We start from the raw sequence: 27,312 nt of genomic DNA on the forward strand, positions 1-27,312 counted from the left end.
TTAGAAACTGCTTAGTAAATTAGGGCTTGCAAAGAAAAATGGACTTAGGTTAAATGGATATCAGGGGCTGTTAAGTTGAAATCAGAGTCCATGCAAGGGGGTTACACCCATTTAATGAAATTGGTATGTAAATGGATTTAGTTAAGTTGGTTCAATTTCCTCATGTACCCAAGGCTTGATTCCCCATAGTCTTCCCTACAGCAGGCATACCCTGACTCTTCAGCTGGATTTTGTCATTTGGCTTTACAGCAGGATTTCTGGCCTTTCCCAGGGGGAGGAAGCCTCTCTCCCCACTTGAAATAAGCTCATCATTCTATTTCCAAGGTGCACGTGCACTTGCCCAGTGTTGGCTCCATATTTATTAACTTTCCCCCCTTCTCTGCCCTTTCATGTTCCCCGCTTTATTCAGCTTTCAGAACATAGTCTCTTCATGGTTATTCCATGTATGGTAAATTAATTTCTTATGCCCAGTGCCCTACCTATTTAGCAGGGATGTGGTGGAGGGGGTGGACGCTGCTTTATAAATTGAACTATTGGTGTTTCCTGGTTTCTGATGTCAGTTCTGTGGATCTCAGCTTTCTGTCCAGGTCCCAAGTCTCACTCGATGCGTTTCCCTTTGTTATGATCACTGGGCTTATTCTCTTGCAGGGCCCCCTGTGCGGCTGGCGGATGGAGAGAGCACCAAGGAGGGGCGGGTAGAGGTGTTCCTGAATGGGCAGTGGGGCAGTGTCTGTGACGATGGCTGGACAGACAGGGATGCAGCTGTGGTTTGCAGGCAGCTGGGTTACAGGTAAGAGGATCAGTAGGTGTAACTTGTAAGCAGGGGTCATTTCACCAGGATGGAGATTTGGGCTGTTTTGTATGTTTGAGCATTGCTGTGTGTACAGGAGAACTGTACTCTCACACACACCCTGCAGCTGTGGGGTGCTGGGCAGGCTGTAGGATTGGAATAGTGTACGACTATGCAGAGAAACCGATATTATTGCCACAAGAGTCTTTTGCTTCATACTCAGGGTATGTCTACAGTGCAGCTGGGACCGGTCTTCCCAGCCTGACTAGACAGACACAGGCTAGCTCCGCTCAAGCTAGTGTGTGAAAAATAACCGCATAGCCAGGGTTTGCACGGGCAGCAGCTTGGGCTAGTCACCTGGGTACAGAGTTGCCTGGACCCTTTGGGTCCATACTTGAGCCTCTAGCCTGAGCCACTGCTCCTGCTACCCCAGCTACACAGCTATTTTTAGCGCGAGTCTGTCTACCCGAGCAGGAACCACGCCTCCCTGCTGCAGCGTAGATGTACCCTCTGTGAAGATGGGTCATCCCTTGTCTCATTGCAGCGGCGCAGCAAAAGCCAGGACGATGGCATATTTTGGGGAGGGGCATGGCCCGATCCATCTAGACAACGTGGAGTGCAGTGGCACAGAGCGCACACTGGGGGAATGCGCCACACCCCATAGTGGGATTCACAACTGCTGGCACAGTGAAGATGCTGGTGTGATCTGCGACTATATGGAAGAGAAGGCCCAAGACACCAGACACGCAGGTGCTCCTGCCCCTTGCCCTGAAGTGTCTCCTGTTGGGAGAAGCTGGGACTGAGCAGATGTGAGCTTCCCAGCAGCTAGTGCAGCTATTCTCCTTGTCTCAGTGTCTTCTGTTAGAAATGTGGCCTGAAGTCACTGTGCGCTGCCCACAGCCAGCACTGCTGCTCCACCCCTTATAGTGCCTCTGAGCCTGCAGGAACTCCAGGCAGCCAGTGTTTCTGCCCCATTTTGCAGTGCACCCTCCTATGCAGAGTGGCAGTAACTGTGCTCTCCCTTTGGTCTCTAGCAGGCTGAGGAAGTGGATTCTGCAGCAAGGGCTGAATGGCTCCTGCCCCAGGCCTGGAGCTAGAATCACAGCGAGTAACCACCTCCAGTCAATTGCAGGGCCGGATTAACCTTTTGTGGGCCTGGCGCCAAACATATTTGTGGGTCCCCATGGGGGCAATGGAGCATGGTGTGGAGAGGTCAGGTCCCTGGAGCTATGGGCCTGCCAGGGGCAATGGGGCATGGCGGGGGTGGCCCCGCTCTGCTCAGGCCAATGTGTGGGCACTCTTTACAAACCGGCAGCCGCCAGATGCACACTGCCCCACCCAGCGCTGTGCTGCCAGTGTGCCCTTTCCCCTCGGGGGCGGGCTCATGCCATGCCACGTAGCCCACCACCTGCCCAACAGCCCCCAACTCCCTATGCCCAGCGCCCCCCATCCAGAGACCCCCCCAGATCACTATGTCCAGTGCCCCCAATCTGCTATGCCCAGTGCCCCCCGCCCAGAGACCCCCCCCCAGAGACTCCCTACCACAAATGCAGTGCCTTGCACACCATCATCCCTGCGCAGCGCCCCCACCTGCCCACAGCCCCACAACTGCCCAGCACCCCCACACAACCCCATCACAATTGCCAAGCATCCCACACAGAACGCCCCCTGCCTAGTGCCCCAACACACTCACAGATCTCCCCCACCCCCCACTGTTCTTCCTCACAGACCCACCACCACAACTACACAGCACTCTACACAGACCCCCCCACTGCCCAGAACCCCAAAACACACAACCCTCCCCCATCACCCAGCACCCCCAACAGACCCACCCAGTACCCCAAAACACACAAATCTCCCCCACTGCCCAGCACCTTCCACCCCATCACAGAGCCCAGCACCCCGCTACAGACCCAATCCCCCGTGCCCTGCACCCCTGGTCTCCTCCCAGGGCTAGCGGACCCAGAGCAGCTCGCATTCCAAAAGCCCTTTCACAGTCCAACTCCCATCCCCAGCCCGAGTGGTGCTGGGGTAAGCAGGGCTCAGCGTCCGGCCTTACTGGGGGATGGAAGCTCTGGCCAGGGGCCCCCTGCACACCCAGCTCTGGGAGGAGATGCTGCTCTCCAGTGTGCACAGGTTCTGGCATCCGCTGCCCCACGCCGGCTCCTACTTTGTTGGTCTCCCAAGGGGTGAAGAGAAGACTGCAGCCGGCGGGCCGTGGCGGGCTGGCAGCGGGGAGGGGAGCCAGCGGGCAGGTGGAGGCTTATTCCGCTTCCCCCCCAAGGAGGAACAGCAGAGCCAGAGTGCAGCACAAGCGGAGTGGGCTGGGGCCCCTTCTGAGCATGGGCCTGGCACCACTGTAAACTTGGTAAACTGGTCAAATACCATTCTCACCATCCCCACAGAAACAAGCGTGCTGCACATATGGCTTTCACAGCAAAGTTCTTAATCAGACCAGTCCACTTCCTGGAGGATGAGGGATCCCAGGGAGAAGGGGCAGGGGGTGGCTTGATGTTTGTCAGTTAAGCAAAGGGGGGGCTGCCTAACCGCTCTGGTTTTGCTATGCAGGTTCAGCATCTGGCACGTGTGGGAGGCGCTTGCTTTACCGTCGCAAGAAAAGGATAATTGGTGGAGACAAGTCCCTCAGGTACTGTCCTCTGATGGCTGGGGAGAACCGAGCTGGCACCAACTTGCCTGCAAGGAGGCAGGGATGTGTCAGGCCATGCCAGAGGCAATGGTGCTTTGGAGAACCCTATTTTCTTCCCACAGAATGCAGGTTTCCCTAGGACAGCCACATACCATAGGGGGCCAGAATGGGGAAGCTGCTATTTTCTGTTCTGTGCTGCTGGCCCAACAGCCCTGGAGACTGAACTCTGTGTACCCACAGGATAGGGGCTGCAGCCGTGCAAGCTTTCCCCCTGCTACCTGGGTACGAGTGGTTCAGTCTCCATGGCCAATTCAGTCTGAGGCCCCTCTGCTGAGGCTATCATGGGGGGCAATTAATGCCAGTTGTGATAATGCTCTCAGTGACGGGGATGCTTTCTGCCTGGGAACAGAGCCACTGGGCTAACTCATTATACACAGACCACCCAGAAACACCTAGGATGACTCTGGGTCTCTGATGATCTGGCCCAGATTTTAACTGATGCCTCTCACAGCCAACTTCTAACAGAAAGCAGCTTGGAGCAAGGTGTGTTATTGATATATGTTTAAGCTGCCATCAGCGCCCAATTAGTTGGTACAAATTACCAGGCGAATAATCTCCCTTATCCCGCAATGCAGTATCTAGCTGTAAAAGTAAGGGGATGTTGTTGTGCCCAGGGTCCCAGTGGGGGCTAGCTCTGGTCACTCAATTAGGGTGAACCTCAAAGAATGAGGCAGACAATCCCCATAAAGCTGGTGGATAGTCCAATACTTAGATTTACCAAGCCAGCCTAAAACAGCTTCTTTATTACTTTATTGATTACTCAGAAGTCTAAACAACACAGTTCCCTTAAAGTGATCCTACCTCAGGCTTCTATCCAGTACCCATGTCAAATATGATGAAAATTTCTGTAAATTTTATTTCATCATATACAGAAAATGTTCCACCAATCCCAAAGGATGGGACACATTATCTCCCAGGTTAATGAATGTTTCAGATCTTACCCAAATACATGCTACAGCCATTAATAATTAAACGAAAATGTATTAAAAAACAACAGAGAGAGAGTATGGTTAAAAGATCAATATACATACAGACATGAGTTCATGGAATCATAGAATATCAGGGTTGGAAGGGACCTCAGGAGGTTATCTAGTCCAACCCCCTGCTCAAAAGCAGGACCCATCCCCAATTAAATCATCCCAGCCAGGGCTTTGTCAAGCCTGACCTTAAAAACTTCTAAGGAAGGAGATTCCACCACCTCCCTAGGCAACGCATTCCAGTGTTTCACCACCCTCCTAGTGAAAAAGTTTTTCCTAATATCCAACCTAAACCTCCCCCACTGCAACTTGAGACCATTACTCCTTGTCCTGTCCTCTTCCACCACTGAGAATAGTCTAGAACCATCCTCTCTGGAACCACCTCTCAGGTAGTTGAAAGCAGCTATCAAATCCCCCCTCATTCTTCTCTTCCGCAGACTAAACAATCCCAGTTCCCACAGCCTATCCTCATAAGTCATGTGTTCCAGACCCCTAATCATTTTTGTTGCCCTTCTCTGGACTCTTTCCAATTTCTCCACATCCTTCTTGTAGTGTGGGCCCCAAAACTGGACACAGTACTCCAGATGAGGCCTCACCAATGTCGAATAGAGGGGGACGATCACGTCCCTCGATCTGCTTGTTATGCCCCTACTTATACATCCCAAAATGCCATTGGCCTTCTTGGCAACAAGGGCACACTGCTGACTCATATCCAGCTTCTCATCCACTGTCACCCCTAGGTCCTTTTCCGCAGAACTGCTGCCTAGCCATTCGGTCCCTAGTCTGTAGCTGTGCATTGCGTTCTTCCGTCCTAAGTGCAGGACCCTGCACTTATCCTTCTTGAACCTCATCAGATTTCTTTTGGCCCAATCCTCCAATTTGTCTAGGTCCCTCTGTATCCTATCCCTGCCCTCCAGCGTATCTACCACTCCTCCCAGTTTAGTATCATCCGCAAATTTGCTGAGAGTGCAATTCACACCATCCTCCAGATCATTTATGAAGATATTGAACAAAACCGGCCCCAGGACCGACCCCTGGGGCACTCCACTTCACACCGGCTGCCAACTAGACATGGAGCCATTGATCACTACCCGTTGAGCCCGACAATCTAGCCAGCTTTCTACCCACCTTATAGTGCATTCATCCAGCCCATACTTCCTTAACTTGCTGACAAGAATACTATGGGAGACCGTGTCAAAAGCTTTGCTAAAGTCAAGAAACAATACATCCACTTCTTTCCCTTCATCCACAGAACCAGTAATCTCATCATAGAAGGCGATTAGATTAGTCAGGCATGATCTTCCCTTGGTGAATCCATGCTGACTGTTCGTGATCACTTTCCTCTCATGTAAGTGCTTCAGGATTGATTCTTTGAGGACCTGCTCCATGATTTTTCCGGGGACTGAGGTGAGGCTGACTGGCCTGTAGTTCCCAGGATCCTCCTTCTTCCCTTTTTTAAAGATTGGCACTACATTAGCCTTTTTCCAGTCATTTCTGCCCTGCCTGTCCTTCCTGAACAGTTTATAACCATCCATGACAGTACTCCAGTCATGTGAGTTATCCCACCAAGTCTCTGTTATTCCAATCACGTCATAATTCCTTGACATCACCAGGGCCTCCAGTTCTCCCTGCTTGTTTCCAAGGCTTTGTGCATTTGTGTATAAGCACTTGAGATAACCTGCTGATTGCCCCTCATTCTCAGTATGAGGCAGGAGCCCTCCCCTCACAGACATTCCTGCCTGTGCTTCCTCCCGGTATTTCAATTCATTGCGATTCAGATTCATACTATAGCTTTGTAGTTGCAAAAAGAGTTCTTTCAGAAATAGTTCATAGGTTATAGTCCTATGTCCAAATATCATATTCAGGGTGTACCAGCATAACTGGGAACTCAGTCTTGCAACTCAAACTTCCCGTGATGAAGCCTAAGCAGATCTGAGATGACAGAATCAGAACCCGAGGATCTTTTATCAAATTTCATGTCCTTTTTGACAAGTTGGAGTTCAAAAGGTAATGAGTATGACTTTGAAGGAGGTCCATCACCGGTACTTAGCTATAGAATTAACATAAGGCAAGTTGCTTGTTCCTCCACCATTCAGAGGTTAGTTGCTATACATCTCAAAGAGAGATGAATACAGAGATATCCCATGTTTACAATTCATTTAAATGCTAGAATGTTCTTTTGATCTCTGAATTATCAGAATACAGCATAGACAGGGACTGTTGATTATATCATTGACCCTACTCATACATATGTAAATACACAAACATTATCCCTCCACAGGTTTTTTGAGGGTTATTTATTTTGCAGGATGTTTAACCCTTTCTGGCCATGCATCACAGTTGTCAAGAGTGGATCATTGTTAGTTATGTGGGATTATATAAGAAGTTAGCCTAAGCGCCATCTGTCACAAGGACAGGGGCAATAATAATATATTACTGTATTCTAATGTTCAGTTGAATTAAGGAATAATTGCTACAAATCAGCAGGAATGCTGTTACCAAGGGATACACCTTCATATGTGGGGAACAGAGATAAACTATCTGTATATAAGAATACGCCCACTGATCTTTAACTCTACATAAACTGTTGAACTGAGTAGTACCTAGACTTGCTTCTTTCCAGCAACCACACTTAAGCCCACATCCAGCCATGGATATATAATTGCCTATTGTTCATGGTTGGAATCTTACACCTTTCTCAGACAAATCAGGTGCCTGCCTCTCTTGGAGTCAGGATACCAGACTAGTTGAACCATTAGTCAGATCTGGTATGGCAGTTCTTTTGTTCCATCTACAAGCAACCTGGAAAATACTAGCAATTGTCCTTCCTTGCCAGCTTTGGGCTGCAATTGTTCTATTACCCCTTTCCCTAAGGGCTCCTGGAGACTTTCTCTGAAGTCCAAGATTCTTCATGCTCAGTCCCACCACCACATTATGTGTGTTAAAGCAACAGTGATGCCCAGACTCTAGCTGCGAGCTGAAAGGCATTGCAATACTGGTTTTTATTTTATGCATTTTGCAACTTGTGTGTATTCCAAAGTGCCTGTGGGACAGTCCATCACGGACTCCAGTCCTCGTTACCTGTCCCCACCAAGTCACTTGGAATGCTGGTTTCTGCTTTCAAAGCTGAGGACAGGGATCCTAGGCCTGTTTCCTGTCTGCCCCAAAGCAGTGGCTGTCAATGCTGCGGAAGCTGGAGGCGATACTGCTGGAATTGCTCCTTGATTTTCATTGTGCTCCCAGTGGTGAGTACAGCTTCACTAACTACCTCCCTCCAGTGGTGATTCCTGACGTTACCTTGACTGAAGAGCTGCACTAAGGGAAGATGAGAAGTGGCTGAGGAGAGATGGGGCAGTGTGGGTGGGGCAAGAGAGGACAGCAGCATGCCGTTGTGTACGTGCTGCCCATCATTCCTCTGTTTCTCTTTCAGAGGTGGTTGGCCATGGCAGGCCTCACTGCGGCTACAGGGGTTTCACAGAGACACTCGTCTGCTGTGTGGAGCCACACTGATCCACAGCTGCTGGGTCCTGACTGCAGCGCACTGCTTCAAAAGGTAATGGGGGGGGGAGTTTTGGTTGAGGGAGGCATGAGCAAGGGACAGGGAAGATAATCCCGTGCTTATCACTGCCCTGCCCCCACCTATAGCAGCAGTTCCATCCAAAGAGGATGAGATCTCTGAGGAGCGGGATTCCTGGAAACAGCTGCAGGAGCCATGAGCTCTGTGCGCTCCCAGCACTGCTGCTGCTAGAGAGGCCAGCTGAGAGCAAAGCCATGACCCAGGGGTTACTGGGCTATTTGTATGGGGCACGTGAGGGGATAGCCCCAGGACAGCTTTGCGTTATCCCTTGGCGTTCATTCATGCTCAGCCTGTAACTTCCAAGTGCTATAATGTGGAATAAACCAGCTCTTTAGCACCCTGCCTATAGTTTGAGGAACAGTAAACTGGGGTGGTCAGGAGCCTGGAGTGGCTCTGGTCCAGTCACATGTTCCTGCTGCCTCAGTCTAGAGCAAAGGTCCCCAAAGTGTGGGGTGTGCACCCCTAGGGGGGTGTGGAGGAACATTCAGGGGGCTGCAGCAGGTCCGGGATAGCCCCCACAGGGGCAGGGAGGGAGCACCACCCAGCCCCTCCCCACCCACAGCTCTACTCCGGTCCCGCCCCCAGCCACATCCCCCAGCCCCACGCCTGACCCCAGCCCCAGCCTCGGCACAGCTCTGCTCCCGGCCCCATGCAAGCCCCCAGCCTTGGCTCCTGGCCACTGCTCTGTTCCCGGCTCAGAGCCAAGGCTGGGGTCAAGGCCGGGAGCAGAGCTGCACCTAGCCATGGGCCTGGCTGCCGGCCCGCACTGCAGCCCAGCTGCGTCTCTGTTCCCACCATCAGCCTCTGCCCCAAGCCGCGGCCCTGCTCCTAGACCCAGACCCACCCCTAGATGTGGCCCCAACCTTGGCCCCCTGGCCACTGCCTGCACCCCACCCCCCACCCCCAGAGCCACAGCCCCACTCTCGGCCCTAGCTTGGTGTGAAGGGGGCAGGTGGGGCAGAAGGGCATGTACAGGGGTAAGGGGGGTCACGACCCTCAAAAGTTTGGGGACTGCTGATCTAGAGGGTCCGGAAGACCATTCATAGCCTGGTTTATGTCAGAGAGTTGGGGTGCTTGGTGGCGGCATGAGCAGATGTTCCCTTCCCTGCTAATGGGAACCACCAGTCCCCTGCTTAGCACTGACTTGCTGGGGACTGGGAAGAGCTGGCTCTGAGGCAGCTTGTGAAGTGGCCAGACAGCAATGCTCTCACCTGGTGTGCTTGTGGGCATTGTAGTGGTACTGAGACCTTTCTGCCGGTGGCATGGCCCTGGATCCAGCAGCGCAGTGCTCACGCCCCAGGCGGTCACCACATGAGCACTCAGGTGGCTCTTTGTTGCCTGGCCAGGTTTGGCACTGATGTGTGCCGCTACCGGCTGCGGGTAGGCGATTACCACACAGGCGTGAGGGAGGCGTTTGAGAGGGAGATGCCCATCGAGAGGATCGTCCTTCACAGGAACTACCGGTCCAGCAGCAATGACAATGATATTGCCCTGGTCAGGATGCGGGGCAGGGGTAGCCACTGCCTCTCCTTCAATCACCATGTCCTGCCCATCTGCCTCCCTGACAGGAAGGAGAAGGCTGCCATTAACAGTCAGGCCTGCATTATCTCCGGCTGGGGAGACACAGGTGAGTCAGAGGTAGATGATGCTCATGGGAGCAGCCTCAAGGGAGTGGGGGCTCAAATGTTGGGATATTCCCAGGTGAAAGGACTTGTGAGGGAGGAGCCCAGACAATACTGCAGTTGAAGGGATGGGCGGATACCATGGTGTGGTATAAGAACCCGAACAGAATGGATGCGCTGAGATGGAGGCAGCGTGCTCACCCAGCACACCTGTACTCAGTAGTCTGGCTACTAATTCATTTCTAGATGCAATTCAAGGCAGTGTCCCTGATTCTCTTACTCTCTTTCTGTGCCCAGTGCCATTTTGTATTCTCCTCTTCTGGGGTCTCTCAGGGCCTCAGCTGGAATGCCTCCTTTGGAGCTGTGTGCCACAGAGACCAACGTAAGTTTCACTGACAGAAGCACTGGTGAGGACAGCACTGTCGGCAAGAGATACTACGTCAGCGGGAGAGCTACCGCTGCTCGTTAGGGGTGGTTTAATTATGCCGGCAGGAGAGCTTTCTCCCGCTGGCATGGAGCGGCTACATGGGAGACCTTACAGTGGCGCAGCTGCAGCGGTACAGCTGTGCTGTTGTAAGGTCTGTTGTGTAGACATAGCCCAAGTGGTGAGTTGTGCTGTTCTATTCTGTTTCAGGGAAGTCCTATTCAAGAACATTGCTTCAGGGGGCAGTGCCCCTTCTCCCAAGAGAAGATTGTGAGGCTCGTTACAGGGGCAAGTTTACTAACCGCATGATCTGTGCTGGAAACCTCTCTGAAGATAAGCGGGTGGACAGCTGCCAGGGTGACAGCGGTGGGCCGCTCATGTGTCAGAGATCAACTGGACGCTGGGTCATTCTGGGGATCATTTCCTGGGGTTATGGGTGTGGCCGGAAGGACTCCCCTGGAGTTTACACTAAGGTCAGCAAATTTGTGCCCTGGATCAAGAAAGTGACCAAGCTATAATTCAAGTCCCTGAGCATTGAGATCTTCAGCATTTAATCCCTCTTGCCCCTACAGAATTAAAACTTTGGCCCACACTTGGGAAATGTAGCTTCCTTCTACCTCCGCGGGGGGCTGCTGCTTCTGTGTGTACCTGAGAGAGACTTGTTTTGACCTTGAACACTGAGAAGAGACTTAACCACCGCGGAAAATAATTATGCCTGTCTCTTGGAAGTATTTCCTCTCACCGTTGGCCCTAATCTCTGAAGCAGGGAAGTGGACATGAGCTGGCAAGACAGATAGCTTTGCTCCTGTAGCTATCAAAATCCTGTAGAAAAATCATACTTGTCCCTCTGCTCCTGGATTGGGGGGATGGCTCTGTCAATATCACCTACAACTTTTGCATGCTCACACACTTTGGGCTTGTCTGCACTTGGAATGCTATAGCGGCACCGTTGCACCACTTCTGTGTAGACACTACATACGCCGACGGGAGGGGTTCTCCCATTGCCATAGGAATCCACCTCCTCGAGAGGCGATAGTGCTGTCTACATGGGAACATAGGTCGGCTTAACTACATCACTCAGATGTGTATTTTTCACAGTCCTGAGCAACGTAGCTGGGTCGATCTAATGTTCTAGTGTAGACCAGTCCTTTGATGGCACTGCAATAGAAGATGAGATCCACGAGAAATGCCACCAGTCTTTGCTGCAGGGATCTTTGGAGTGGATTGCTTGTAGCCACTTCCCAGACCCTACCTCTTGGGCAGCAGGACTGGGTTGGGAGGAGCAGGACGAGGAGGCTGCACATGTTTTCCTCTCCTCTCCCACCCCCAAGAGGTTTTTTTCTCCCTTTCCATATCCCCATGAGGGACTTGCTCTCTCTGAATATGAACTCCACTCCCATATTGTCCCTGGGAACACTTCTATCCCTGCTAGGAAACTCAAAGCCTTCCACATGTGCTCCCCTGACCACATATGTTCCAAATTTTCTCAGTGTTGTGAGACTCGTGATAAAATTGTAAGAGCTGGCAATATTCAGTGTTTTTTCTTAAAGCTCCAGCTCTTGGAGTCAGATGATCACATGAGAATCCTTCCTCGTTTAAAAAAACCCCAAAGTATCTAGCCATCATGGTTGCAAAGAGAAACTTGAAAATGTGACCACCAAAGGCTGAAAACCCAGAAGGTAAACAACTTCCCACCCTATCTTTTGTTAAAGCCACTCTCAAATGTTTGGGTCATGTTTTGGCAATACCTTTGGTGTATTTACCCCTGAGAGGTAGGGAAAGCCTGTTATCCCTATGGGGGGGAAGTGAGACAGGAAATCTGTAGCAGACCAGGGCCTTGAACTGAGGTCTCCTGCAGCTCCACCTAGTACCTTACCCACTGGACCAGCTCTACTTGCCTTTGTAGCATGACCCTTTTCATGCCCCTCAGGAATCAGAAGTCCAGCTGGTATAAACTGGTATAAACTGATGTAGCTGTATTGCTGTAGCTACACACTAAGGATCTGGCCCTGTGGTCTCATTATGAACAGAATTAATGTGATCTTATGAGACAAGAGGGGTTGTGATACTCACCAAAGTCTTCCTTGTTTTCTGTTTCTCCCACCCTGGGGCGGGTGACGAATGTAAGAAAATCCTAGGACTTCATTTCTTTACTGGAGTCAACTTACGCTTTTTGAGTAGGTGGAAGCAAATGAAGACCGACAGGAGGGCTCAGTGTACCCGTAGTTGAGGCTGCACACAGCAGAGCCAGGCGCTAGAGAACAAGTTAGAGCCACAGATGATAAGCAATAATACCTGACCAAGGAGTTGAAGATGGTGCCGTATATCCATGCCTTCAGCATAAGGCTAGAGGATGGGACCTGTGGTTCTTGTACCAGCTGCGTGTGCTTTGGGTTCAGTGTCACATTGGAGGGTATGCATTTACGGGGGTCACATGCACGTACCTGCTGCCATCATGCCTGGGAGGGTGTCTGCACAGGTTGCATGTAAATATACTATCAGTTGTACAATAGCAGTGTCCATATTTTCACACCTCAGTGCAAGAATAGGTGACTGACACAGGGGTTATGCACTTAGTGGGTGAATTAACAAGACAAACGTTGCTAGTGTCACAGTGCATGAACGCTGTGTTACAATAGTAACCCTCAAGGCACATGGTGGTGGGGTTCCAGACACGTTTTAGCTTTGATAGGCAGCAACCGTACACCACATTTGCCTTAGCTCCACCGAGAGACCTTAGTGTAAAGGGAACCTACCAGGTTAAAAATCTAGCAGATTTCCCCACCTGTGAGTTCTCTCTCACTCTCTCCCGGGTTTGCATGGTGGTTGGGTTGTGAATGCTGTAGCAGCAGGAGAGTGAGTTTGTGTGTGTGGTTTTTGGAGGGGGGTGAGGGAGTGAGAGAACCTGGATTTGTACAGGAAATGGCCCACCTCGATTATCATACACATTGTGAAGAGAGTTGTCACTTTGGATGGGCTATTACCAGCAGGAGAGTGAGTTTGTGTGTGGGGGGGACGGAGGGTGAGAAAACCTGGATTTGTGTTGGAAATGGCCCAACTTGATGATTACTTTAGATAAGCTATTACCAGCAGGACAGTGGGGTGGAAGGAGGTATTGTTTCATGGTCTCTGTGTGTATATAATGTCTTCTGCAGTTTCCACGGTATGCATCCGATGAAGTGAGCTGTAGCTCACGAAAGCTCATGCTCAAATAAATTGGTTAGTCTCTAAGGTGCCACAAGTACTCCTTTTCTTTTTGCGAATACAGACTAACACGGCTGTTGCTCTGTAGCAGCAGAATGTTTCAAACAAGTTTCTGCTGGGATTGTTAAACTGTGTCTGTTGGTTGGGGGATGGGACTTTGTACAGAACTTGACTTTGAGTCAGATCTGATTTGTCAGTGCCCCTGTTAAGGGCTGAGTGTCTGCAGTGCCATATATATGAAGAGCATCTACAGTATTGTAACCATGTGACCTGCACCACCAGGCCTGACCTGTGTAGAACGGGGTGTGTGGCTCCTTGTGGGTTTGCTGTCCCGCAACTGCTGGCAGAAAATCCCCATCAGACAGATCCACTTGCTTCCTCCCTCAATTTAAATGACATGCTGGGGGGAGGGGAGGCCCTAGGGAATGGGGGGGTGAATATTTCCTAGAATTCTGGTGTTTACAGTGGAGTGAATTCTGCCACTGATTTCCACAGCAGCAGTGACAGTAACTGACTGGGGCACACATTTTGGCTTGGCTTTTACTTAGGGCTGACGAAAGACACTGTTCTCAGCTCACGTGGAGTTTCTGCTTCTCCAGCTGCTGACACCTCTACTTCGCAGCCTTGCTGACCATCTAGGCCCAGAATCCCACCAGGCAGAGTTTTTCTTGTGAAGGGAACAAAAGTCTCTGTATTTAGCTCCATGGACTTGTCCAGCTAGAAGGCAGGGCTGATGCAGGTGACCCAAGTAAAAAGTTACCATTTAGCAGACACAGGCCGGCATCGCCTCTTTGAGCCTACCATGTTCACACTGGTCTTTCTCCTGTTCTTCACAGTCACCATTGAAGTTGTGAGAAGCTTTCAATAAGTCCCTGTATGCTACGTAAAGCAGAATGAATGAGGGGGTATCACTTGTACATCATCTCATTCATTTTCCACGCTCCTTACCAGTACCCAGAGACAAGTCAAGTCTATAAATACTGTTCTTAATTCTCCTGACTTGCCTGTTTCAGAACAGCTCTCTTGCTAGTTAATTTGGCCTATAATTCCACTTTGACTTAAGGTTCCTTGTCACAGGGGAGTAATGGAATGGCCTGGTTGAATCAGACCCGTGGTCTAGTCCAGTCTCCTATGTCCAGGAGTGGCCAGTACCAGATGCTTCAGAGGAAGGTGCAAGAAACTCTGTGCTGGGCAATTAGTTGAATAACCTCTCCTTAGGGAAGCTTGTGACTGATTCTTGTACCCAGTTAGTGGGTAGTTTATGCCTGAAGGTGGTTGAGGGGTCATAACTTTTTTTTGACTCCTGGCTAAGGTGACTTTCCCCACTTCCCACAGAAATGTCTAATACTTTATTTAATTCAGCTAAGCTCTTGGCCTCTGCTGGCAATGCATTCCACGTATTAATTTTGATGCTACACAATACGTAATTTCCTTGTATTAGTTTAAAATGTATACCTTTCAGTTTCATTGCATGGCTCCTGTTCTTGTGTTCTTACTTATTAGTGTAAATAGGAGTGCTTGTTTTCTCTATACCAGTGGTTCTCAAAGCCAGTCCACCGCTTGTTCAGGGAAACCCCTGGCGGGCTGGACCGATTTGTTTACCTGCCGCGTCCGCAGGTTCGGCCGATCGTGGCTCCCACTGGTTGGATGAAATGAAAAATCAATCAAGTTCTTAAAAGAAGAATTTTATTTAAAGAAAAGGTAAAAGAATCACCTCTGTAAAATCAGGATGGTAAATACTTTACAGGGTAATCAGATTCAAAACATAGAGAATCCTTCTAGGCAAAACCTTAAATTACAAAAAGACACAAAAACAGGAATACACATTCCCTCCAGCACAGTGAATTTACAAGCCAAAACAAAGAAAACCTTATGCATTTTCTAGCTAGATTACTTACTAACTTTACAGGAGTTGGAGGGCTTGCATCCTTGATCTGTTGCCGGCAAAGGTATCACACAGACAGACAAAAGCCTTTCCCCCCCCCCCTCCAGATTTGAAAGTATCTTGTTCCCTCATTGGTCATTTTGGGTCAGGTGCCAGCAAGGTTACCTTAGCTTCTTAACCCTTTACAGGTGAAAAGATTTTGCCTCTGGCCAGGAGGGATTTTATAGCACTGTATACAGAAAGGTGATTACCCTTCCCTTTATATTTATGACAGGGCTTAGTGCCAAAGCAGATGGCTGGTAGAATGTTCAATGTGGATGTTGAAACCAAATCCTGAGTCAGCAGAACAGGAGCACTGACTCTCCAGCTTTTGTAGCAGTATAGCTATTCCCGTTAGAAAATACCAGCCCAACCCCTATAATGGACACAGTTATACTGAGGTAAAGGTGTCATAGCAGACTAGCTTATTCTCCTTCCTGTGTAGAAAGAAGACATACTGGTATAAGCAACTTTATACTGGTGTCAGAGCATCCGGTCAATGGGGTTGTGCCTCTCAGTATCCTAGTAGTTGGTAAAACGTGTGTGGCCTTCAGAGTTGCTGGGCGTGGGGAGACAAAACCCAAACAAGTGTAGTCTTTTCCCTGGCCTCCCTCCCCTCTTGAAAACCCACCTGTTGTGTGCAGGGAGCATGAGAAAGGGGCCCCTCTTTATCCTTGCAAGACTGTAGCCTGTCTTCTGACATGAAGAACAAACAGCTGCTGTTTGCCAGCTTTACCAAAAGGGAAGCTATATTACCATAAAGTGTGAACCAAGCGTAAGGACTGATTATTTCTTTTACTGTCCATAGCTGCCAGTGCTCTGGTACAGGCATCAGGGTGGCTTTGGCTCAAATAGCTGAGCTGGAAGGAAGGTGTCACTCAGGCCTGCACTCAGATTAAGGAGCAGGCCGGGGGAACCAGCTGGCAAGAATTAAAACTGCAACAAATTAAGCCTGCTGCAAAGCCCTTGCTGAACACCAGGGATCCTAGAAACCTGTTTGCTGTGGAAAAATACAGAATTTGTGTTTTTACAGAGAATCTTTAGTTTTTACATTTTGTGAAAAAATAAAAACATACAGAGTAGAACCCAGTTTATCTGAGCCTTCATTATCCAGCTCTCCATATTAAGCGAACCAGGGCTGACTGCCCAAGCCTCATGCAGTAGAGCTCGGGCTCTCAGTCCCGGGCAGCCGGGCTCCCACCTGGGGCTGACAGACACAGAAGTATGTGGCATATGCAGTTCTATTAATTGTATTATAATGATTGATAGCACTGGCAGTCTTCAAACTTGCTTAAAAATTGTAAATATATCAAACATTGCATTCAACTGATACCTATATATATTGTGGCTAGGGAAACTAAAGTTCAGCATTTCATTTTAATCATGGAAAAACATGGATTTTTATGTCTTTTTATTGGAGAATTTTGGGTTTTTTTAAAAACAAGGATCCCTACTGAACACATTGGAACTCCAAACCCCTGCAAGCCCAGGAGGGGTCAGGAGCCAGCAGGTAGCTGGCAAGTGCTTTGCTGTATAAAGGTCATACAGCAGCTCCTCTGTATTTATGTGCATCAGATATCATGCTGGATGTTGGGCATTCCTCCCTTTGCTGGGTAAGGTAACAAGCACTGCAAAGAGATTTGCAATATCAGCTTGCCCTGATTAGGGTGGTGGCAAGAAGGTAAAAACAGCCACCAATATGGATCTTTAGATGACTGGATTGGCCTGCTGGAGTCATCTGCAGAGAGCTACATTTCTTCTTCTAGTGATGTCCCCGTGGGTGCTGCATTTCAGGGGTTGGTGCGTCCCTGTGCATTTGATCAGAGAATTTCCAAACCAGTGCCCATCCAGGTCACACGTGTACAGTCCCTGTCTCACGGAGCCGTTGGTGCCTCATCTAGCACGCCTGTGACTTGATCCCCTCAGTTCCTTCTCAACCATCCTCTGCCTGAGATGGAGCTCCCAGGAGTGTCATGAAGTTAGCTCGTTTAGCATTAAAATAGTTGACTTAGCATAGTTTTAACTTATCAGTTCGATTACTTACCCTTTTCCCCATTTTCTTTCCTAGTTACAAAAAAACAAAACACCTTTTCTTTTTCAGAGACTAGCTAAGATCATCCTTGGAGTGAACTGGTGTCTTTTCAGTTATGCCTGGTTCATCAGGCTTTAAGCGCTGATGGCATGTTGAGATGCCATATCAGTGTTGGACAGACACTCACAGTTTGATCCACCTGACTCTGAAGGGGGGGGCAAAGCCAAGAGGGAGGAAAGGACATTGTAGCAGGATGGTCACCCTCTCCTGTCCTGAAGGGCTTGAAATCAGCCCTGGGAGAGGGCTGTGGCTGGGATCAAGCAGTTCCCAGGCTGATTGAGGGAAGCAGGCTCAGCTGTAGCCACGCCCCAATCAGGGCTCAGCTGGCCCTTAAAGAGGGCAGTGGGCCAGGAGCAGACAGACTCTCTCTCTGCCTTTAGAGGGAGCAGGGTCTGGCTGCTGGGGAGTGTACCTCAGATGAAGCAGGGCTGGGGGAAGGCCAGAAGAGCTGGGGAGGTCTAGCCTGGAAACTCCCACAGACTGCAGGCCTAGAGTAAGGCCAAAAAGGGTACTGGAGTTGCAGGGGGCAGCCCACGAGTAGACAGAGGCAGCAGGTCCAAACCCCCCTTGCCTGTGATAAGTGTCTTATATACTGCAGTCTGCCCCAGTGACCCAGGACTAGATGGTGACTGGGCAGTAGCCATCTCCTGAGGCAAGGTGGGGATAGGGGGTTGGGGGTTCCCCTGGGAGGGGCAGACCCAGATCTGTGGGGGCACTGCCAGGGGGCAGCACCCCAGGGAAAGGGGCACCAGGGTCCAGGAGGAACACAAGGGCCAGCGGCAGCGAGACACTGGCCTGCAGAGGGTGCTCTGGAGGCTAGAAGAGCTAATTCCCTGAGAGACAAGCAGGAGGCGCCACAGGGGTGAGTCTCGCAGCATTACAGAGATGATAAAAGGAAGAGATGTTTTCCATGCTCTTCCTCTCTCTTCTACCTACATCTACAGACCCCAACACACCAAGTGACTGAAGCGCTGATCAAAGGGGAGAGCCCGGCTGAAGAGCTGCCAGCCAGCCTGTGGTCAGAAGCATCTAAATTTGTAAGGGCATTGAAAGTGTTAAGATCAGCTTAGAATGCATTTTGCTTTTATTTTATTTGACCAAATCTGACTTGTTATGTTATGACTTTTACTCACTTAAAATCTATCTTTACAGTTAATAAATTTGTTTGTTCTACCTGAAGCCGTGTGTTTGGTTTAAAATGTGTCAGACTCCCCTTGGGATAACAAGCCTGGTACATATCAATTTCTTTGTTAAACTGATGAACTTGTACAAGTTTGCAACATCCAGTGGGCGTAACTGAACACTGCAAGACAGAGGTTCCTAGGGTTGTGTCTGGGACTGGAGATATTGGCTAGTGTCATTCAGTTGCAAGTAGTTGGGAGCAGCTTACATGCCAGAGGCTGTGTGTGAACAGCCCAGAAGTGGGGGCTCGCAGAGCAGGGTAAGACTGACTCCCAGAGTCAAGGATAGGAGTGACCTAGCGGATCACCAGTCCAGACAACACCTTCCTGTATTCTTTCCCAAAGTTCTCAAGAGTACACAGACCTCAGTATTACATATCCTGGATGTTAGACCTGCACTAGCATTCTACCTCGATAGAACTAAGCCTTTCAGAAAATCCCTGAAGCACTTTGTGTCCACTACCAAACATTCTAAAGGAGCCACAATTTCCACACAGAGACTTTAAAAATGGATCTCAGGGTGTATTCAAACTTACTTTAACTCATCTACTGTAAATAGTGGATTCTCTATAACTTAAAGTCTTTAAATCATGGTTTGAGGACTTCAGTAACTCAGCCAGAGGTTAGGGGTCTATGACAGGAGTGGATGGGTGAGGTTCTGTGGCCTGCAATGCGCAGGTGGTCAGACTAGATTATCACGATGGTCCTTTCTGACCTTAACATCTATATGGAGACTAATTAAAGACTCAATGCTTTCAATAGCTGAGAGCTTCCCATTTCCTCCAGCCAGACAAGGGAAGGTCTTGTGTGCTGCCAGCTATTGAATAGTTTCTGTGAGCTGTCAGCTGAGTCCCTTTAGCTTCCCAAGCAGTTAAACCACAAATAGTTTTCTAAACTCTGAAGATCCTTTTCCGATTGCTAAGGCCTTGACTACATAACAAAGTTTTGTCAACAAAAGTAATGTTGACACTCAAATCGACATAATAAAAATCAGAATGTCATGTTCACACTCACTCCCTTTGTTGGCAGAGCATGCCCACAGTGGGGGCACTATCATCGACAGTGTGAGTAATGCACAGTGGGTACTGTGACAAAGTTCCTGCTCTACCTTGGTGGGTCTTGCACTTATTGGCGGATTTGCTCACCTTAGAGCTTCACAGCAGCCCTCAGCTTGGCCGTTTTTGTGAACCCACAGTCCAGGTCAACTCCTCCTGTGTCTGACCAGGAGTTGGGAGCATTTGGGGGGAACCTGGGCCCACCCTCTACTCTGGGTTCCAGCCCAGGCCCCTGTGGAATGCAGCTGTCTAGAGTGCCTGCTGGAACAGCTGTGTGACAGCTACAACTCTCTGGGCTACTTCCCCATGGCTCCTCACATGCATACCACAAACTGAAGTGAGCTCCTTTTTAAAACCCAGGTGCCCTGATTAGCCTGCCTTAATTGATTCTAGCAGCTTCTTGATTGGCTGCAGGTGTTCTAATCAGCCTGTCTTAATTATCTCCAGAAGGTTCCTGATTGCTCTGGAACCTTCCCTGTTACTTACCAAGGGAAAAGGGACCTACTTAGCCTGGGGCTAATATATCTGCCTTCTATTACTCTCCTATAGCCATCTGGCCCAACCCTGTCACAGTACCTATCCCACAGTCCAGTTCAACACCTTCTGTCGCTAGGTGTTGTGGGAAGGCGAAGCGGATCGTGGCTGACCTTGGGACCAGGCTCAAGGTCCCATGATGCATTGCTTTCTGTCCCAGCATTCCATGGGCTTTCTTTCATGGCATTTTTGCAACAGCCCTTGTTTGTTGTGCACTCTGGCATCTTTGTGAGAAGGGATGGATCCTGCACTGCTCTCCTGTGCTCTGTTATCTCTCATGAGGACATCACGGATGGCTGTGCAGTTATTCATGAAATTCCTGACTGAAGAAGACTCCCAGGTGCCTGACATTCTGTGTGATCTGGGTAGGAGCAACTTTAGATTGCTTTTGGCATTCACAGAACAGCTGCAAAGGGTAGATGGTCACTTCTGTGCTCAGAAAACAAGCCCAGAATGGTGGGATCATATCCACATGCAGGTGTGGGATGATGAGCAGTGGCTACAGAATTTTCGGATGTGGAAAGCCACATTGCTGCAACTGTGTGCAGAGTGTGCTCCAGGTGCGGCACAAAGACCCCAGAATGAGAACTGCCCTATCGATAGAGAAGCATGTGGCAATTGCTGTGTGGAAGCTGGCGGCTCCAGACTGCTACCAGTCGGCAGCAATTTGGAGTGGGGAAGTTGACCAATGGGGCTGCGTTAATGCAAGTGTTAAGGGCAATTAATCACATTTGGCTATGAAGGACCATGACTCTTGGAATTGTGTATGAAATAGTGGATGGCTTTGCAGAAATGGGATTCCCTAACTGTGGAGGGACGATAGATGGCACACACATATTCCTATTTTGGCACTAGACCACCTTGCCACGGAGTACATCAACAGGAAGGGGTACTTCTCCCTGGTGTTGCAGGCACTTGTGGATCACCGTGGGTGTTTCACTGACATCAGCACAGTGTGGTCCAGGAAAGTGCATGACGCACACATCTTCAGGTACACCGGCCTGTATAGAAAGTTACAAGTGGGGACTTTCTTTCCAAACCAGAAGATTACAGTGGGGGAGCCCAGAGGGGCCCAACTCAAGTGAGGGAGGATTTGAGGCAACAGTTTGAAAATGACAGGTTTCAGAGTAACAGCCGTGTTAGTCTGTATTCGCAAAAAGAAAAGGAGTACTTGTGGCACCTTAGAGACTAACCAATTTATTTGAGCATAAGCTTTCGTGAGCTACAGCTCACTTCATCGGATGCATACTGTGGAAACTGCAGAAGACATTATATACACAGAGACCATGAAACAATACCTCCTCCCACCCCACTCTCCTGCTGGTAATAGCTTATCTAAAGTGATCACTCTCCTTACAATGTGTATGATAATCAAGTTGGGCCATTTCCAGAACAAATCCAGGTTTTCTCCCCCCCCCCCCCCCCCCACAAACTCACTCTCCTGCTGGTAATAGCCCATCCAAAGGGACCACCCTCTTTACAATGTGTATGATAATCAAGTTGGGCCATTTCCAGCACAAATCAAGGTTTTCTCACCCCCCCCCCCTTTTTTTCCAAAAACCACACACACAAACTCATTCTCCTGCTGGTAATAGCTTATCCAAAGTGACCACTCTCCTTACAATGTGTATGAAAATCAAGGTGGACCATTTCCAGAACAAATCCAGGTTTTCTCACTCCCTCCCCCCCCACCAAACACACGCACACAAACTCACTCTCCTGCTGGTAATAGCTTATCCAAAGTGACCACTATCCCTACAATGTGCATGATAATCAAGGTGGGCCATTTCCAGCACAAATCCAGGTTTTCTCACCCAAATCCCCTCTCCCCCCCACACACAAACTCACGCTCCTGCTGGTAATAGCTCATCCAAAGTGACCACTCTCCCTACAATGTGCATGATAATCAAGGTGGGCCATTTCCAGCACAAATCCAGGTTTTATCACCCAACCCCCCCCCCCCCCCCCCACACACACACAAACTCACTCTCCTGCTGGTAATAGCTCATCCAAACTGACCACACTCCTTACAATGTGTATGATAATCAAGGTGGGCCATTTCCAGCATAAATCCAAGTTTAACCAGAACGTCTGCGGGGGGGGGGGTAGGAAAAAACAAGGGGAAATAGGCTACCTTGCATAATGACTTAGCCACTCCCAGTCTCTATTTAAGCCTAAATTAATAGTATCCAATTTGCAAATGAATTCCAATTCAGCAGTTTCTCGCTGGAGTCTGGATTTGAAGTTTTTTTGTTGTAAGATAGCGACCTTCATGTCTGTAATTGCGTGACCAGAGAGATTGAAGTGTTCTCCGACTGGTTTATGAATGTTATAATTCTTGACATCTGAGTTGTGACCATTTATTCTTTTTCGTAGAGACTGTCCAGTTTGACCAATGTACATGGCAGAGGGGCATTCCTGGCACATGATGGCATATATCACATTGGTGGATGTGCAGGTGAATGAGCCTCTGATAGTGTGGCTGATGTTATTAGGCCCTGTGATGGTGTCCCCTGAATAGATATGTGGGCACAATTGGCAACAGGCTTTGTTGCAAGGATAGGTTCCTGGGTTAGTGGTTCTATTGTGTGGTATGTGGTTGTTGGTGAGTATTTGCTTCAGGTTGGGGGGCTGTCTGTAGGCAAGGACTGGCCTGTCTCCCAAGATTTGTGAGAGTGTTGGGTCATCCTTCAGGATAGGTTTCAGATCCTTAATAACGCGTTGGAGGGGTTTTAGTTGGGGGCTGAAGGTGATGGCTAGTGGCGTTCTGTTATTTTCTTTGTTAGGCCTGTCCTGTAGTAGGTGACTTCTGGGAAAGTGAGCGTGGTCACTTTGGATAAGCTATTACCAGCAGGAGAGTGAGTTTGTGTGTGTTTTGGGGGGGGAGGGGGGAGAAAACCTGGGATTTGTGCTGGAAATGGCCCAACTTGATTATCATACACATTGTAAAGAGAGTGATCACTTTAGATAAGCTATTACCAGCAGGAGAGTGGGGTGGGTGGAGGTATTGTTTCATGGTCTCTGTGTATATAATGTCTTCTGCAGTTTCCACAGTATGCATCTGATGAAGTGAGCTGTAGCTCATGAAAGCTTATGCTCAAATAAATTGGTTAGTCTCTAAGGTGCCACAAGTACTCGTTTTCACTTTGAAAATGAGAACCAGTCATGTATATCTCTTTGATTGGTGCTGCAATGTTACATTACACAGAGTTTTCCTAGAAAGCAATGGTGACATTTGGGGCCTTACATTCTAGTAAGCAAATGATTAAAATGCCTGTGCATGTATTGGTAGTGCCTGCTATCTCAATTTGTAGGAAACAAATAAAGACGAGTTACCATTTGAAAACTTCGCTTTTATTGCGCAAGAAACAGTGCACACAAAGATGCTTGGTGGGAAAGGAGGAACCAGGGAAGGGCAGACTTTCACAGCTGTGTGTAGGTCCAGCTATCATTGTGAAAGTTGTCCGAGGGGGTAGAGTGAAGGGGAAACCGAGAAGTCCTGGAAAGTGGAAAGGACTGTGCAGGCAGAGTTTGCGGGGGCATGGAAAAGAGTTTTGAATGTACTTTAGGGGAGGGCGGGCATGAATTCTGTCTGTAGCATTATTAAGGACTTCAGCATCTGCATTTGCTTCTCCATTACTTTAATCATCTGCTTAATTGCGTCCTTAACAAACGCGTGATTCTTTTTTCTGTTCTGCCGTTTGGCTTCCCAGCACTCCTTGTGTTCCCTTTTCTCTGCACTGGAGCAGTGCAGTACCTCCCAGAAGATGTCTTCTTTGCTGCATCTTGGGCTCTTTCTTACCTGGCAGAAACGCTCAGCCAAGGTGTGTGGGGTGTTCCTGGAGGACACATCTGCCAAAGTACAGGGGACAATGCACAGAAGTTGGATTATTAAATTCACACACAGCATTGAAACATTTCAGTAAAATACACCTTTTGCAACATAACAATCACTTTCTCACTGACCCGTGGCAAGCACACATCTCTGCAAACACCCAAAGCATGGTGAGTGTTGGTGGGCATAGGGGGGGTGCTCCACACGGGGAAAAAGAGTGCACACTCTGCAAGGGTCGTGCTGCAGCAGACTAGGGAAAAAAATTTTAAAATTCTCCCACACTTTTCCACATGCGGAATTCATTCTAGCAGACATCTCACTGCTGAGGGTAAGCAGGGAAGCGAGGGTACATCTACTCCATGCTTGTGGCTTCTGCCCTGTTCCCTGTGCTGCTCGCCTGTGTGTCGCTTTGGTCCCTGCACAAGTGATGGCTGAATGGCACGGGAAAGGAACAAAGCAGCTCTGCTATGGAACCTTCGGAAGAGGGTTGCCGAGTACCTCCAAGTGAACGAGCCTCTGACAGTGCGGCTGATGTGATTAGGCCCTGTGATGGTGTCCCCTGAATAGATATGTGGGCACAGTTGGCAACGGGCTTTGTTGCAAGGATAGGTTCCTGGGTTAGTGGTTCTGTTGTGTGGTGTGTGGTTACTGGTGAGTATTTGCTTCAGGTTGGGGGGCTGTCTGTAGGCAAGGACTGGCCTGTGTCGCAAGGACTGGCCTGTCTCCCAAGATCTGTGAGAGTGATGGGTCGTCCTTCAGGATAGGTTGTAGATCCTTGATGATGCGTTGGAGAGGTTTTAGTTGGGGGCTGAAGGTGATGCCTAGTGGCATTCTGTTATTATCTTTGTTGGGCCTGTCCTGTAGTAGGTGACTTCTGGGTACTCTTCTGGCTCTGTCAATTTGTTTCTTCACTTCAGCAGGTGGGTATTGTAGTTATAAGAATGCTTGATAGAGATCTTGTAAGTGTTTGTCTCTGTCTGAGGGGTTAGAGCAAATGCGGTTGTATAATCACATCAGCCACACTATCAGAGGCTTGTTCACCTGCACATCTACCAATGTGATATATGCCATCATGTGCCAGCAATGCCCCTCTGCCATGTACATTGGTCAAACTGGACAGTCTCTACACAAAAGAATAAATGGACACAAATCAGATTGTTAGGATATAGATATTCAGGCCTGTCTGTAAAGGCCTGTACTTTAAGAATTTACGTGTATTCTTATCACTTGGCTAGTTAGAGGTATAAAAGAAAGAATCAAAATCACTGTCTGCCAGTGTAAGGTCCTTATCTTACTGTGACAGTCTGAGGCCCTGTTCTTAGGCTAATGCCTTTCGCTAAGCAGCAGAGGCAGCCATAAGCTAGGAAGCGAACAGTCACATCCTCACATTCCAAACTAGTCACATTGAAATAAGGTGCTGTTGGGCTGTCAGGCACTATCAGGACAGGATTGTATTCCTATCACCTCCAGAGAAAGGGAAGTGCCTAGAAAATGTAAAAGGAAACTTAGTTTGATAGCATCCTGTCTGGCAAGAACTCACTTATCAATAGCTGGGATGTGAAATCTTCACTTCTGTATTGTTTTGTCATTATAGTTCCCACTTTGCTATTGTTTGTCTGTATAATCTCTGTCTGGTTCTGTGATTGTTTCTGTCTGCTGTATAATTAATTTTGCTGGGTGTAATCTTAATTATTGTGGTGGGATATAATTGGTTAGCTAATCATGTTACAATATGTTAGGATTGGTTAGTTAAATTTCAGTAGAATGATTGGTTAAGGTATAGCTAAGAATATTACTATATAAATTAGAGGCAAACAGGAAGTAAGTTGGGATTCGAAAATAAGGAAAAAGGAACTTGTATTTAAGCTTGCTGGAAGTTCACCCCAATAAACATCGAATTGTTTGCACCTTCGGACTTCGGGTATTCTTGCTCTCTGTTCATGCGAGAAGGACCAGGGAAGTGGGAGAGTGAAGGAATAAGAATTATAACATTCATAAACCAGTCGGAGAACACTTCAATCTCTCTGGTCACTCGATTTCAGACCTAAAGGTCACAATATTAGACAAAAAGACTTCAAAAACAAACAGACTCCAACGAGAAACTGCTGAATTGGAATTAATTTGCAAACTGGATACAATTAATTTAGGCTTGAATAGAGACTGGGAGTGGATGTGTCATTACACAAAGTAAAACTATTTCCCCATGTTTATTTCCCCCACCCCCCACTGCTCCTCAGACGTTCCTGTTAACTGCTAGAAATGGCCGACCTTGATTATCACTACGAAAGGTTGTCTCCCCCCCCGCTCTCCTGCTGGTAATAGCTCATCTTAAGTGATCACTCTCCTTACAGTGTGTATGATAACACCCATTTTTTCATGTTCTGTGTGTATATAAATCTCCTCACTGTATTTTCCACTGAACGCATCAGACGAAGTGAGCTGTAGCTCACAAAAGCTTATGCTCAAATAAATTGGTTAGTCTCTAAGGTGCCACTAGTACTCCTTTTCTTTCATTCTCTGGGTTAGGTCCTCTTTCCACCACCTCCAGGCCTGCTGAAGTATCCACGGGGCTCTTGGTGGAGGAGGTGGGGTCGCCACAAGGATGGCGTCTAGCTCCTTATAGAACTGGCAGGTCTTAGGTGAAACACCAGAGTGATGGTTCGCCTGCCTCGCCTTATGGTACGCCTGCCTCAGCTCCTTTATCTTTGCTCTGCACTGCAGCATGTTCCGATCATAGCCCTTTTTGCACAAGCCTCAAGAAATGTGCTTGTAGGTATCTACCTACGTCTCAAGCGCAGCTGGGACTGAGAATAGTAAATATGGCAGGCGACCAGATTGGCTTAACCGTGAAATCCTTGGTGATCTTAAACACAAAAAAAAGCTTATAAGAAGTGGAAGATTGGACAAATGACCAGGGAGGAATCTAAAAATATTGCTCAGGCATGCAGGAGTGAAATCAGGAAGGTCAAATCACAGCTGAAGTTGCAGCTAGCAAGGGATGTTAAGAGTAACAAGAAGGGTTTCTACAGGTATGTTAACAACAAGAAGGTAGTCAGGGAAAGTGTGGGCCCCTTACAGAATGGGGGAGGCAACCTAGTGACAGAGGATGTGAAAAAAGCTAATGTACTCAATGCTTTTTTCGCCTCTGTCTTCATGAACAAGGTCAGCTCCCAGACTACTGCACTGGGCATCACAGTATGGGGAGGAGGTGAAAGAAGTGGTTCAGGACTATTTAGAAAAGCTGGACGAGCCCAAGTCCATGGAGCCAGATGTGCTGCATCTGAGGGTTCTAAAGGAGTTGGCGAATGTGATTGCAGAGCCATTGGCCATTATCTTTGAAAATACATGGCGATCGGGCAAGGTCCTGGATGACTGGAAAAAGGCTAATGT

At 48.6% G+C, this 27,312-nt stretch overlaps 1 protein-coding gene across 2 annotated transcripts in view; it reads left to right on the forward strand.

The window, feature by feature from the left end:
• Window positions 1-13,328, forward strand: part of LOC311523991 (neurotrypsin-like) — a 32,037-nt gene extending 18,709 nt beyond the window's left edge. The window contains exons 11-16 of one of the 2 annotated variants that reach the window (XM_084634650.1): window positions 649-790; window positions 1,335-1,540; window positions 3,359-3,437; window positions 7,905-8,027; window positions 9,398-9,678; window positions 10,308-13,328. In XM_084634650.1, coding sequence (XP_084490776.1) covers window positions 649-790; window positions 1,335-1,540; window positions 3,359-3,437; window positions 7,905-8,027; window positions 9,398-9,678; window positions 10,308-10,615 — 1,139 coding nt within the window. In that variant the 3' untranslated portion in view covers window positions 10,616-13,328. The remainder of the gene's footprint in view (window positions 1-648; window positions 791-1,334; window positions 1,541-3,358; window positions 3,438-7,904; window positions 8,028-9,397; window positions 9,679-10,307) is intronic. The other variant, XM_084634651.1, reaches the window with a different exon arrangement.
• The last annotated feature ends 13,984 nt before the right edge of the window (window positions 13,329-27,312 follow it).

This window comes from Lepidochelys olivacea, assembly GCF_965140295.1.
Source record: "Lepidochelys olivacea isolate rLepOli2 genome assembly, chromosome: 7".
In the NCBI taxonomy this organism is placed as follows: domain Eukaryota; kingdom Metazoa; phylum Chordata; order Testudines; family Cheloniidae; genus Lepidochelys; species Lepidochelys olivacea.